Source organism: Dendrobium catenatum, unplaced genomic scaffold, assembly GCF_001605985.2.
Source record: "Dendrobium catenatum unplaced genomic scaffold, ASM160598v2 fragScaff_scaffold_817, whole genome shotgun sequence".
Classification (NCBI taxonomy): domain Eukaryota; kingdom Viridiplantae; phylum Streptophyta; class Magnoliopsida; order Asparagales; family Orchidaceae; genus Dendrobium; species Dendrobium catenatum.
In genome coordinates, this window is record NW_021319279.1 from 1,078,167 (window position 1) to 1,092,240 (window position 14,074).

The 14,074-nt window shown below is 37.7% G+C and overlaps 1 protein-coding gene across 1 annotated transcript; it reads right to left on the bottom strand.

Moving 5' to 3' along the window:
* Positions 1 to 937: 937 nt before the first annotated feature.
* Positions 938 to 4,153, bottom strand: LOC114580139 (E3 ubiquitin-protein ligase ATL6-like). Its single transcript, XM_028696685.1, has 2 exons — positions 3,143 to 4,153; positions 938 to 1,118 (listed from the first exon to the last, which is right to left on the bottom strand). Exons 1-2 carry the CDS (start codon positions 3,748 to 3,750, stop codon positions 938 to 940), a joined length of 789 nt encoding a protein of 262 aa, XP_028552518.1. The 5' UTR covers positions 3,751 to 4,153.
* Positions 4,154 to 14,074: the final 9,921 nt, after the last annotated feature.

Consider the following 14,074-nt stretch of genomic DNA (forward strand, 5'->3'; position numbering starts at 1 on the left):
ATAACGATTTTTAGGCACTTGCCCCCACCCCGAGCCCCCCTAAAAGATTTAAAATACTATGATTTTTAGGCAATAGCCCCTAGCAAATAATAAAAAAAAAATCATCATTTTATTTATTAATTTGAATTCAAAAAAATCCTTACAACCAAAATTTATTCTTGGCATGGTGTCCCCGGAAACTCCACTAGAGGCGATGCCCCTTAACCCCGCAACCTAAACAAACAGGTCGAATCCCGCCATAGGGCGCTGCCCTCTTGGACATCTAACATATCTATAAAGCATACGACAATCAAGGATATGAACAAATAGGGGTCAAACCAAATTCAAGGCAACTCCAACATACATTTAGTAGAAATTGAATGATTAATCAATTACACCATTTTGATTTTTTTTACAAACAAATCATCCATACTTCAACCTAATTTTTTTTAAGAATAATTGTCATTATATAAAATATTGATTATATTTTTAAATGTATTATGTACAAAAAATCATTAGTCATTAAAATCATACTTTTAGTGACAAAATTATAACCCAATTTTTTTTAATGGCTAATATCAAGTTTCCTTATTATTTAGAAGCCTAAGTTACTTTTGATAGCTAAAAAATAATTTTAGAGATCATTTTTTTTTTCACTATTTTTTTATCTTTATTGATCCATTTTTTTGTAGCAAAGTGTTAAGCCAAATTGGAGACAACAATAATAATTACTTATAAATTTGCTTCCCCTAAAAAAATTAATGATGATTCCGCCTCTGTTCTTAACAAAAAGATTATTTGCGAGTAAAATAGGAAGTCATCGAAATCCTACAAATTCCACGAATGATTTAAAAGATTCAAATGTATTTATATAGCTACTTATAACTTACATAATTCGTAGCTATAATTCTATAAATATAAACAAAATTTATAGTACAAAAATATTCATACCTGAGTATTATGCCGCCGTGGAAGCATCTTCGTCGCCCGGTTTAACTCTGCTTCCGCCGGTGTCGCCACTGCCAACATCTCCGCCTCTTTTGCCGCCGTTGCCTCCTCCATTAATCATGCCAAAAGATCTTTTAATTGAAGCAAGCCGACCTCCTTTCCAGTCACCCGGCACGAATACGCCCTCAAATCTTTATTAGTGAGGGTACAACTTTATGATTTTAAAAATACTCTTAATTATTTTTTAATCATTTTTTTCACCTTTCTATTTAATAATTTATACTTTTATAGTGAGCTAACATTTTGAAATTAATACTTATTTTCAATAAATTAGTAAATTATATATTTTATTTTATTATATTACACACAATTAAATGGTCATCTTATTTCATTTTAAATATTTAGATATTAGTTTTATAAAAAAAATTATAACTTACACATAATTTTTTTTATATAAATGATTTTTAGTGATTCAAAATTCAGACTAAGATAAGAAATTATGGAAATGTATATTTTGTAAATTTAGTTATAATTTAAGTACAAAAAAAATAGTAAAAGTAAAATATATATTGCTACATATCCCAATGGATAAGGTGCACCATTTCTTGCTTAAAGAAATTTGTGCCGCTGTATGCCAGGTTACAGCTCACATTATTGGAAACTATTAAACGTTGCATCTCTTTTTCGATTAACTATGACAGTAAACTTTCCTTTCATCCTTGGTGCGGTACTGCGGTGGTATCTCTATTGCTGATTACTTGAATGCTAAACAAATCCTTCATAATTTTACCTTGGCTTTGACTGTTACACCTGTAATCTGATCCAGGCGATTAAAATTGAGAATGATAATGCTGAGCATCTTTGGCTTGGCATTCACAACCCCCACTTTGGTAATTTCAGAGCTCATTTTTTTGCCAACCTGGACAAGGTCACTTGGCACAAACTCTTTTGGCACAAAAACTCTACTCTCAGTTATGCTGTTTACAACTTGGTTAGCCTTTAAGAGAGGGTTAAAAACTGTTGATGTTTTAGCTATCTGTGGGATCATCACTCATAATACCTGCTGTTTTTGCCATTCTGCTCCAGAAACTATCACCCATCTGTTTTTTTGAATGTGATTATACTTTTAATGCACTCCTGATGAGGCCTAATCTCCACCAGCTATTTGATTCTGGAGCAAGGCAATTCGGCTTACTTTAATAATTTTTATTTGCTATCTGCTTCGGCTATGATATATTTCTTATGGAGAGCCCGTAATGTTAGAATTTTTGGGAGTATTTTTGACTACCAAGCCACTGTGACTGGAAAAATTAGGAAGGCGGACCATAGCAAAATTCTGGGATGGAAAAATCACTGATTTCTTTTGTCTGGGTTCTCGGCGGGTGCCTTTCATGCAGATTTTGTAGCTGTTTAATCTCTCTACTGGAGAGTTTTTTCTCTGTTCTCTCTATTTCTAATATCATTTTTGGACGCTGGGAGTCAATTTTTTGGAAGGATGATGATGAATACTGTTCTACAGCTGCCTCTAGGATGATCTTTTTGACAACCAGGAGCTTCGCTCTTGTTTAGACCCTCTCAAATGATCCGAATATTACAAAATCGAGTGACCTGAGTCCTTCGTGGCTTTTGCCACCTTGTTTGTTTTTTGGTTTATTTCTGGTTAAGATTTATTACTTTTTGGCTTTTAAGAATCATAATATCTTTTTGTTGTCTGAGATTTTGATTATATTCACTGTAATTTGCTTTTCTTCTAATTCTTTTTATCAATGAAATGGGCTCTGCCCCAAATTCTCCCAAAAAAAAAAAAAACCAAAACTTAGAAAGTAGCCCCTTATCCATTGGGAAATGAAGCAATATATAATTTATTTTTACTATCTTTTTGTACTTAAATTATAACTAAATTAACAAAATATACATTTTCATAATTTCTTATCTTGATCTGAATTTTGAATCACTAAAAATCATTTATATAAAAAAATTTATGTGTAAGTTATAAATTTTTTTATAAAACTAATATCTAAATATTTAAAGTGAAATAAGATAATCATTTAGTTGTGTGTAATATAATACAATAAAATATAGAATTTACAAATTTATTGAAAATAATTATTAAAATCAAAATGTTAGCTCACTATAAATTTTAAATAGAAAGGTGAAAAAAAATGAATATAAAGGTGAAAAAAAAATGATTCAAAAACAATTTAGAGTATTTTTAAAATCATCAAGTTGTACCCTCACTTCTCTTCCCCTCGCCGACGAGTTCCTCCCCAAAATGGGCCACCGCGCCGACTGCACTAACCGGAGACTCCTCCAAACGCCGATTCGACCATCCCTATACCCTCTCCTCGAACTCCCCTCCCTTCTCGCCGCAAAAAACCCCAAACTCGCCGATCGTCGGAGCCGCCCTGCTTCCAATATCTCCATAACATCTTCCGGCAGCTGCAGCCTGAATCTTCCGTCCGCACCAGCAACCACTGCCTCCCAATCCGCTCTCGATACCGAACCCATAGGAACCCCTCTCACAGACCCCGATCTCAACCTCCTATGGCTCCCGATTCGAACTAAATCCGTCAAATCCACCTCCTGATCAACGGGAATGCTGGCGTGATCGGTCTCCGGAATCGGATTAGCAGCGAGATTGCTGCGGCAGACGGGGCAGGTGACGTGGGAATCGAGCCAGACGTCGATGCAGTTGCGGTGGAACACATGGCTGCATATTGGAAGTAAGCGGAGGAGATCGTCGTCCACGAATTCGCAAAGGCAGACCGCGCACTCTAGCGATTCTTTACCTAATTTACGCCCCTTCACATCCGAGTACACCATCGTCGGAAATGTCTCCAGCAGAGCTGAATCCAATCCTCTGATCTGCCCCCTGTGCTGGGGTAGGGTGATCGCCGCCGGAGTCACGAGGGATCTATGGCCGCCAATACAGAAGCGTATGTAGATGAAGAAGAAGATCAGCACGCATAAAGCGCCGATGAAGGCTATGATGATGATGGACAGCGTTGGGCTGACGGTCTGGTTGTATGGGGCTCCATTATTGGTGGCCAGTCTCGGTAGCGGTGGCGGCAGGTAGGGAAGACATAAAGAGGAGGAAGGCAAGAAGTGCCGCCCGTTTGAGCGATCTATGTTGTGCAAAGTTGATCGGACTGTTGGCGCTGGCTGCCATTGTTCTGTGGAATGGAGTTGGAATCAGTGCGGCGGACAATATAAGAGTATGATTGCGTGATAAGTGATAACTGATAAGGCCGGTGGTTCGGTGCGGACTTGCAGTTTGCTGTGGATGAGAAAGTCCAGCGTGCGACTGGTTGGTTGGTGACTTCTTTCGAATATTAATTTAGTTAAAATTTTAGAGACTTTTATTTAACTTTTTTTTTAATAAATTTTTGTATGTAATAATGATATTCAATTATTTCTTACTTTTTTAATATCATCATATTTTATTATAAATTCGTCTTTTATTCTATTTTTTTATCAAAATTAAATGCATCATTGATTTTAAAGAAATTAATATTAATGATGTTTTTAATAAAATTTGAATATTTCAGTGATAATATAAATAAAAAAATGCCGCCATTGCCTCCTCCATTAATCATGCCAAAAGATCTTTTAATTGAAGCAAGCCGACCTCCTTTCCAGTCTCCCGGCACGAATCCGGCCTCAACCACCACTTCTCTTCCCCTCGCCGACGAGTTCCTCCCCAAAATGGGCCACCGCGCCGACTGCACTAACCGGAGACTCCTCCAAACGCCGATTCGACCATCCCTATACCCTCTCCTCGAACTCCCCTCCCTTCTCGCCCCAAAAACCCCAAACTCGCCGATCGTCGGAGCCGCCCAGCTTCCAATATCTCCCTCCTCACATCTTCCGGCAGCTGCAGCCTGAATCTTCCGTCCCCACCAGCAACCACTGCCTCCCAATCTGCTCTCGATACCGAACCCATAGGAACCCCTCTCACAGACCCCGATCTCAATCTCCTCTGGCTCCCGATTCGAACTAAATCCGTCAAATCCACCTCCTGATCAACGGCAATGGTGGCGTGATCCGTCTCCGGAAACGGATTAGCAGCGAGATTGCTGCGGCAGACGGGGCAGGTGACGTGTGAATCGAGCCAGACATCGATGCAGTTGCGGTGGAACACATGGCTTCATATTGGAAATAAGCGGAGGAGATCGTCGTCCTCGAATGCGCAGAGGCAGACCGCGCACTCTAGCGATTCTTTACCTAATTTACGCCCCTTCACATCCGACTATCCGAGTACACCATCGTCGGAAATGTCTGCAGCAGAGCTGAATCCAAGCCTCTGATTAGCCCCCTGTGCTGGGGTAGGGTGATCGCCGCCGGAGCCACGAGGGATCTATGGCCGCCAATACAGCAGCGTATGTAGATGAAGAAGAAGATCAGCACGCATAAAGCGCCGATGAAGGCTATGATGATGATGGACAGTGTTGGGCTGACGGTCGGGTTGTATGGGGCTCCATTATTGGTCGCCAGTCTCGGTAGCGGTGGCGGCAGGTAGGGACGACATAAAGAGGAGGAAGGCAAGAAGTGCCGCCCGTTTGAGCGATCTATGTTGTGCAAAGTTGATCGGACTGTTGTCGCTGGCTGCCATTGTTCATTTGTTCTTGGAATGGAGGTGGAATCAGTGCGGCGGAGAATATAAGTGTATGATTGCGTGATAAGGCGGATGGTTCGGTGCGGACTTGCAGTTTGCTGTGGGTGAGAAAGTCCAGCGTGCGACTGGTTGGTTGGTGACTTCTTTCGAATATTAATTTAGTTAAAATTTTAGACACTTTTATTTAACTTTTTTTTTAATAAATTTTTGTATGTAATAATGATATTCAATTATTTATTACTTTTTTAATATCATCATATTTTATTATAAATTCATCTTTTATTCTATTTTTTTATCAAAATTAAATGCATCATTGATTTTAAAGAAATTAATATTAATGATGTTTTTAATAAAATTTGAATATTTCAGTGATAATATAAATAAAAAAATAAAAAAAGTAATATAAATAAATATTGTTACGTCCTAAAATATTCATGGTGGTAGAGAGATAAAGACTTAATGTCTTAACTTTGAACGAATCTAATACACATATTGATAAGGAGAGAGAGCTGCGAAAGTCGTGGAAAATTCTGAAAAAGGAAAAAAATCACGGGGCTTAATCCAGTTGAAATTAATCCACTAGTGCTCGTTGTTGATTACAAGTGATGTCATTTCATCTAGGGAAGGCATTAGCTAAGTGTGCATCATATAGAGCATATTACATAGTTGAGGTAGGAAGATTCCAATGATACGAGAGTTATTTTCAAGAGAATGTTGGGTTGACGAAGGAGGTCAAATAGATCATAGTCAGACGACGATGGTTGAAGGGACCATAAACGGCGGGCGACAAGGGTCAAAGAGATCTACTAGGCCGGCGACAGAGGTTTCAGGGATCATAATAGGTGGACGATATTGGTCAAATGGACTGTAATGGGTGGGCAACGGTGGTCAAAGAGATCACAATCGGCTGACAACGATGGTTAGAGTGGTGCATCGATGACAACTTCTATGAAAAAATACAATGAGATAACTTATAGTTAAGAAACATGAAGAAATTATAAATAAAGAATTATACACATCTTATACAAACCTAATCTCAAAAATACTATTTCTACCTAATTAAGTTGAAATTTTTCGGGTTCAGATTGATCGCATTTTATGCTAACTGGGAGAATATTGGCTTTCAGAGTCCAAATTTCTCATACTTCACTTCTCTGTCATCCTCTTTATGTTTTATTTCTTACTACGGTTTGTATCTTGATAACTTTAGCTCACAGGTTTTTATTTTCCTTATGTCTGCTCTGGACTTGTCCGGCAAAGTTTCTTCGTAGTTCCTTTTGTAACCTTTGGATATAAAAACTGGGCTTTGCCCTTATTTTTCCAAACCCACAAAAAAAAAAAAAACAAACCCAAAAAAAAAAAAAAAAAAAAAAAAAAAAGAGAGATGAAAACTGGGCTATCTTAATTTTGAATTTTTTTGGATTATAAAATTTGATACATTCTTCATAAAATATAATGAATTATAATAACTTTAAAAATTGAAATAAATATTACTGAAAAATTGCATATATGTCATAAAATTTTTATATGCATATAACTCTAATACTTAATTATTTAAATCATCACTAAAATATTTAAATCTCATTAAAAATATGATTACTATTAATTTATTTGAAATCAACGATGCATTTATTTTTTGATAAAAATAGAATAATAGAAGAAATTATAATAAAATATGATGATATTAAAATAGTTAAATAAAAATCTCTAAAATTTTAATTAAATTAATATTAAAAAAAGTCATCAACCAACCAGAAGCACGCTGGACTTTCTCACCAATTAACAAAGAACTGCATGCCATGGCTCTTATATTCGCTGCCGCAGTGATCCGACAACAGTTCGATCAACTTTCCACAACATAGACCACTCAGACGGACGACACTCCTCGCCCTCCTCCTCCACCTCCTAATAGCTTCCCTACCTGTTGCAACCACTCCGCCGCCGCCGCCGCCGCCGCCGCCAAGACCGGCAACCAATAATAGAGCCCATACAATGGACTGTCAGCCAGAGGGGTATCAATTTCGGGTCACGGATCGGGTTCGGATCAAACTCGAAACTGACCCAGCATTATTCGGGTCAACTCAAACTAGATCCGTTTTTTTGCATACAAGTCAAATTTTCGGATCCAAACCTGACCCGCTTCAGGTTCGGATCAACCTGACCTAATTTGAATTCGGCAGCCGCAGAAATCACGTTTTTCCATGTCTTTGGCGGCTGGCTGCGGCAGTCACAGCGGCGTCGACGCTGCATCACCGCATTGCCGTCAACTACAAATGATTAATATGAAATATGTATAAAAGTGAATATTGTCATTTTAGTTGGTCTCTATTTTGGTAGTCGGAAATCTTTACTTTTAGCTCTTTACATTATATTTTAGGCTCACCACACCTCTGAGGATATTGAATTAAATTTAGGTTTTTTTTTTTTGGACGGCTTTCTTACTACTTATTAAAGCAACTTTCTATTATAAAAGTTTTGATTTATGTATTTAAAAATTGCTTCAAAAAATAATAAGAAAATCATTCCAAACGAAGACTTACGATCTTTTTTGTTGGTATATAAACTAAGAGAAACGGGGACAGTGGAAGGGTCGGAGAGAAGCTCTACAATGTTTTTTGTTGCTTGAACATAGAGAGGTAGAGACAATCAATTGTATCCGTAGGCTTGCCCAATGAACCTCCATATATAGGTGAGGTTAGAGGCAATATTATATGGAAATTTAGTATTAAAGGTAAATACATAAATTACAGAATATGATATAACATAAGTTTGTCATAAAATGAAGATACTCTAATTATATTCATTTAATTACATTAGATACATATTAAGACTTTCCAAATAATAAGCAAATTCACATGAAATTACCGACTGCCTCTACAAGTGTTGGCTATTCATATAGATGGCTATAGATGGCATGCTTCAAATACTTAATGCTGCTTCATTCCAACATTGCTATCGAGTTCTCTCCAATAGGAAAAATTATTATATGCAGTGTTCGGATGCGTTGATGCGTCCGGAGGCCAATCAAGATGAGCCACATCATCCAATGCATAGTACATTAGATGACATGACGCGTCCGGATTGACCTCTGGACGCGTTTGGACTGCGCAAAGAATAGTCTCACCTCCAATAGGGTCAACTTTTTGTTGATACCAAGTTCGATGTCGCCTAGTCGCTTGTTTGATTCTGTTTGATTGATATGGAAAGTTCATATTTGTTGGCTGATCAATTTGACTTGAGTTCATCCCAAGCAATTTGAGATGTACACTAAGACTTCGTTTTCTTAAAGCATCTTTTTTGTACAAAAAATTTAAATTTTTAATTAAAAAACTGATTAAAGAAACAGTAAGAAAGTCGTGCCAAACAAAGCCTAAGAATAGTAAGCTTACAAGATAACAATGGAGAGAGAGATAATTGTTTTATGTGGTAAATTTAATTAAAAAGTACCTAATTTTTTTCTTATTTACAAATCTAATTACTTTTTATTATCCATTTTTATAATAACAGAGATAAATAATCATTAAAAATAATTATTTTAAAAAAATATGAGAGAAAAAAATTAATTAGTTTAAATAATTAAAGAGGTAAATAATAAAAAAAATTTAAAATTTACTTTGTTTTGAGTTAACTAATCATAAAAAATTAAACTAATTTCATTCATTCAAATTAATTTATATTTTAAAATAATAAAAGAGAAAAACATAATATCGAATAGGAAAAGTAATGAATAGGGAATATTGATGAATTTATAATCATATTTTCTCACTTTTGGTCATTTTTTCTTCGTAAACAAAGAAATTATGTGTGACATCTCTTGGCTTGAAGACTCCCGTTCATTGAGGCAAGAAGTCTTCGGTTGGCTTCGAGAAGTCTCCAGTAATTATTAGAGGCGTCCTTTTTTTATTTAAATTTTAAAAAATAAATCTAATCAAAATTTTAATTGATTGGTTTTTTTTTTTAAGTTGCTAAACTATTGATTATTTATTTTATTTTATTTTATTGGTATTTTTTATTTTTACTATTATATTTGATATATCATCAAAAAATTATTTTGATCCGGCATGAATCTCGAGGCAAAAAATCAAGTTGGAAACTTCAAAAATTAAATATGGAATCATTTGAATTCCGATTTCAGCAAACTTCTAGTCGAACTGATTGTCTCGGAAATACAAACCCAAAGACACCAAATTCATTTCAATTCGAGCCAAAATGTGTCGGAATCGAAGGCCTAAAGCACATTTGGAAGGTTCAATCCATAATTTCGATTACCAAACAGTTTTAAAATATGACGTGCTTATATTAGAATCGAGCGGCTCGACGAGACGAATCCAACGAGACCAAGATCGTCGAATTCCGATATAATTAAGACCTTCAAATGTCTGACTAACGGTCCATGATCAAGGGATTCAATATCGGCCGTTCATCCAAACCACTCTACATTTGCCCTTGATCATCCTCCTATTTACGAGTCAAGCCACTCTTAGAAAATAATAAATAGCTCATCATTTCTCTTAAGATGGGACCCAAGACCCAAATAAGAGGAGGAGAAGAGAAGAATAGGACGGAAGAAACTCCTCGATCACTGTCGGAATTCCGCCCGACCTACAAGTGACGCCGGAATTCCGCCCGACCTGCAAGTGATGCCGGAATACCGCCTGATCTCTAAATGATGCAGAGTTTCACCCGAACTACTCTAATTGACGCCGGATTTTTGTCCAACCTTCAAAGTGATGCTGAAGTTCCACCGAATTCTAAGTGACGCTAGAATTCTGCCCGACCTCCAAGTGACGCCGGAATTTCACCCGAACTTCAAGTGACGCCGGAGTTCTGCCCGAATACCATCTAACGCCGGAGTTCTCCTCAGCTTCCAACTGACGTCGGACTTCTACCCGAAACCAAACATCCGCTTGTCGCCAAATTTCTGTCCGATGTTGGATTTCTGTCTATTGCTGGATTTCTACCTAACGCTATCCTTCTGACTTTCGTCGTTAGATAATGGTCCTTCCAACCTCCCTCGCCAGTCGACTACGGTCCTTCTAACTTACGTCGCCCACCAACTACAGTCCTTCCGACCTCCGTCGCTTGCCGACTACAATCATTCTGACTTACGTTGCCCACCGACTGCGGTCCTTCTGACCTCCATCGCCGCCGACTATTGTCTTTCTGACTTACGTCGCCCATCGACTACAGTCCTTCTGACCTTTGTTGTCCTCCGACTACGGTCCCTCTGACTTACGTCGCCCATCGACTGCAGTCATTCCGACCTCTATCGCCCGCCGACTATGGTCCCTCTGACTTACGTTGCCCACCGACTACAGTCCTTCCGACTTCCGTTTCCCGTCGACCACGGTCCTTCCAACTTACGTCGCCCACCGACTACAATCCTTCAGATAAAACAAACACATCAGTAGTGATCCTTTGTATTCTCATCATTTAATGTATTCTATAAGATGTACATCTAGTTAATACCTTCACCCAAGGAAGGGCCACATTTGTAATCAACTGCAATACTAGTGTATTCATTCAAACTTAGTTAGGCCCCGTGATTTTTTCTCGCTTTTCAGGGGTTTTTCATATAAAAATTTTGGTGTCTCATATACTCTCTCTCTTATCTGATTGCATGACGGATTTTCGTACAAAGTTAAGACGTTAATTTTATATTTCTCTACCGTTGCGAATACTCCAGGATGCAACAATATTATATTATATTAATTTATTTAAATATAAATTAATAAAATCCATTAATTATAAATAACAAATAGCCTTAATATTAATCTACATATTCATTGGCCTTGATGACAATGACGGGAGACGATCTTGTTAGCAATGATAGAAGTCGGCATTGGTGTCGATGGAAATGGCCAGTCTTATTTCTCCATAGTGGGCATTGAAATTGGCGAGCAAAGCTCTTGATTTTTCTTTAAAATGATTTTTGTCGTCTCATTTCAGTATCCTCATATATGAAAGTATAATTTATTTATGCATTTATAGATAAAAAATATTCTAATTTTTTTTAATTAAAATTCAAAACAATTCATCAAATGATTTAGATTGATCCTATGATCATATCTTAATTTTTAATCATATTTAAAATAAGTGATCGTAAGCTCATCAAATTCTTCATGTTGAGCTTCTTATTTCTTTATAGTTTAGTTTACGACGGCTTTTTTATTGCATCTTAAAACGAAGTTTTAACAAAAATTAAAATTTTTGTACTAAAAAATTGTTTTAAAAAACAGTAAGAAAGCTGACCCAAACGAAGCATAAGTTTGCCTAAAACAAAGGTAAAGTTATACAAGAGTTTATTCCTAACAATTTTTATTTGAATAATTATGTTTTTGAGATCTAAAAATTACATTAAGATCTATACTTAATTTCTATAAATTTTCTAGCAATGTATTGGGTCTAATTCTTAGAACCATCAAATTAATTGTAAGGGCAATTTAGGGAAAAATATCATAATTAACATTAGATATTCTCTTACATATATTTTTTGGACATAAACTGTAAATTACAATTAAAATAAACTAATATAAGACAGTCTTTATATCAAGAAAATATTAAAAAATAAAAAAAGAAAATTTAATGTTTTTTTTTTTCATTTTGTTTGCCTATTCCGATCTGTGAGCAGACATGCTTAGGCCTCCAAAACGGCGCCTGCTCTTAGCCCAAACACCGAGTTTTTCAAAAAACTCGGTATTTGCACTTTTTACCTATTTTTGGCTAAAACCGAACCTTCCTCTACATCCAGTGAAAGGACCTAATAATTGTGCCAAAGCCCATAGTCCACATAGCCCACATAGCCCACGACCAATCATAGTAATCATGCGTTTTGTCTTGCAAGATGGAAATAATAATATTAATATATTTACTTGCTGCCTTGTATGATCAAACTGTGGTTCTTAATTTGACTAGAAAATGAGCCGAATAAAATTTGTTATTCATACGTCATAAAAAATTATCTTAATCAAGCACGAATCTTGAGGTATATCCTAATAGAAAACTTTCAAAATTAAATTTGGGATAATCCGGACTCCAATTTCAGCAAACATATAGTCAAATCAAACGTCTCAAGGGGAAAAATCCAACGACACAAAAATTAGTCAAATCCAAGACCAAATTGACCTAAATCAAAGACCAAAGCACATAAAGAAGGTTCAAAGTTTAAATTCGATGACCAAATGATATATAAAAATAGCATGCTTGGAGTCAAATTGACCGGCTCGACAAGACAAATCCAACGACTCTATGATCACTTAATTCTGACATCATTAAGACACTTAAATGTTTGATGAACGCTTTATGATTAAAGGAATCAATATGGTCCGTCTGATGGAACACTCTAAATTGGTCATGGATCTTCTCCATATTTTTTGAGCATGCCACATAGAAAAATATATAGGCCAATGCTCTCTTCATGAAGTGGGGCTCAGACCTCTGCAAGTTTAGAACTTTTGACTAGAGATTGGAGAGAGATCTAAGACTTCAAAGACCCTAAAGTTCTAACCAAGCACCATTATCGGCGACTTCCGTCGCCCGTTTGAAAATCGTTGCCTTACCAGTGCATGTTTCCCTACTAATGTCAAAGCTATGCTCGGCTTCCTATCACCGTCGGACCTCCGTTCGCATGTCAACTGTCAACCGCCACCGGACTTTTGCCCTACCACCATCACACACCGACTATGGTCCCTCCAACCTCTATAGTTCACCGACTATAGTCTCTCCATCCGCTGACGCCCATAGTCCATAGTCCCTCTGTCCTCCATCGTTCGTTGACTACGGTCTCTTCATCCTCTATCTCCTGCTGACTATGGTCCCTCTGACCTCTATCACCCGTCGACTACGACCCCTCCGACCACCATCGGGTCACCCATCAACAACGGCCCCTCCGACCTCTGTCGCCCTTTGACTACGGCCCCTTCGACCACCTTCATGTCGCCCAAAAACTACGACCTCACTGATCTCTATCTCCTATCAACTAAAGTCCCTCTGATATCCGTCTCTCACCAACTACAATCCGTCAGACCACCGTCGCCCACCGACTAAGGTCCCTTCGACTTCTGACACCTAAAGAATACAGTCTATGGTCCATCGGACCTCGGTAGCCTCCAACTACGATCCCTTCGACCTCAGCCATTCTCCTACTAGAGTATCTCTGACATCGGTCACCTGCTTACTACGATCCCTCAGACCTTCGTCGCTCGCCAATTACAGTTCCTCCATCCTCTCTCACTCAACGACTAAAATCCCCCCGTCCTCCACCACCCCTGGCCATGTTATGTCCGACCTCCATTGCCCAACAACTATGGTCACTCCAACCTCCGTTGCCTGTTAACTATGGTTCATCCTAGCACCGTCGCCAGCAGATTAGGTCCCTCAAACCATACTTTCCTACCATGTACAGTCTCCCTGACCTCCATTGTCCACCGACTACGGTCCCTCTGATCTCCATCACCCGTTGTCTGCAACCACGGTCCTTTGATCTCCATTGCCCACTGACTACGGTCCCTTCGACCACCGTCGCCTGCCAAC

What these genes read in the sequence shown, in the direction of transcription:
- LOC114580139 (XM_028696685.1), bottom strand. Translation starts at nt 3,750, where the DNA reads ATGGTGTACTCGGATGTGAAGGGGCGTAAATTAGGTAAAGAATCGCTA. An exon ending in AGGGTACAACTTGATGATTT is followed by an intron (nt 1,119 to 3,142) that starts TAAAAATACTCT and finishes TCACTAATAAAG; the next exon opens with ATTTGAGGGCGTATTCGTGC.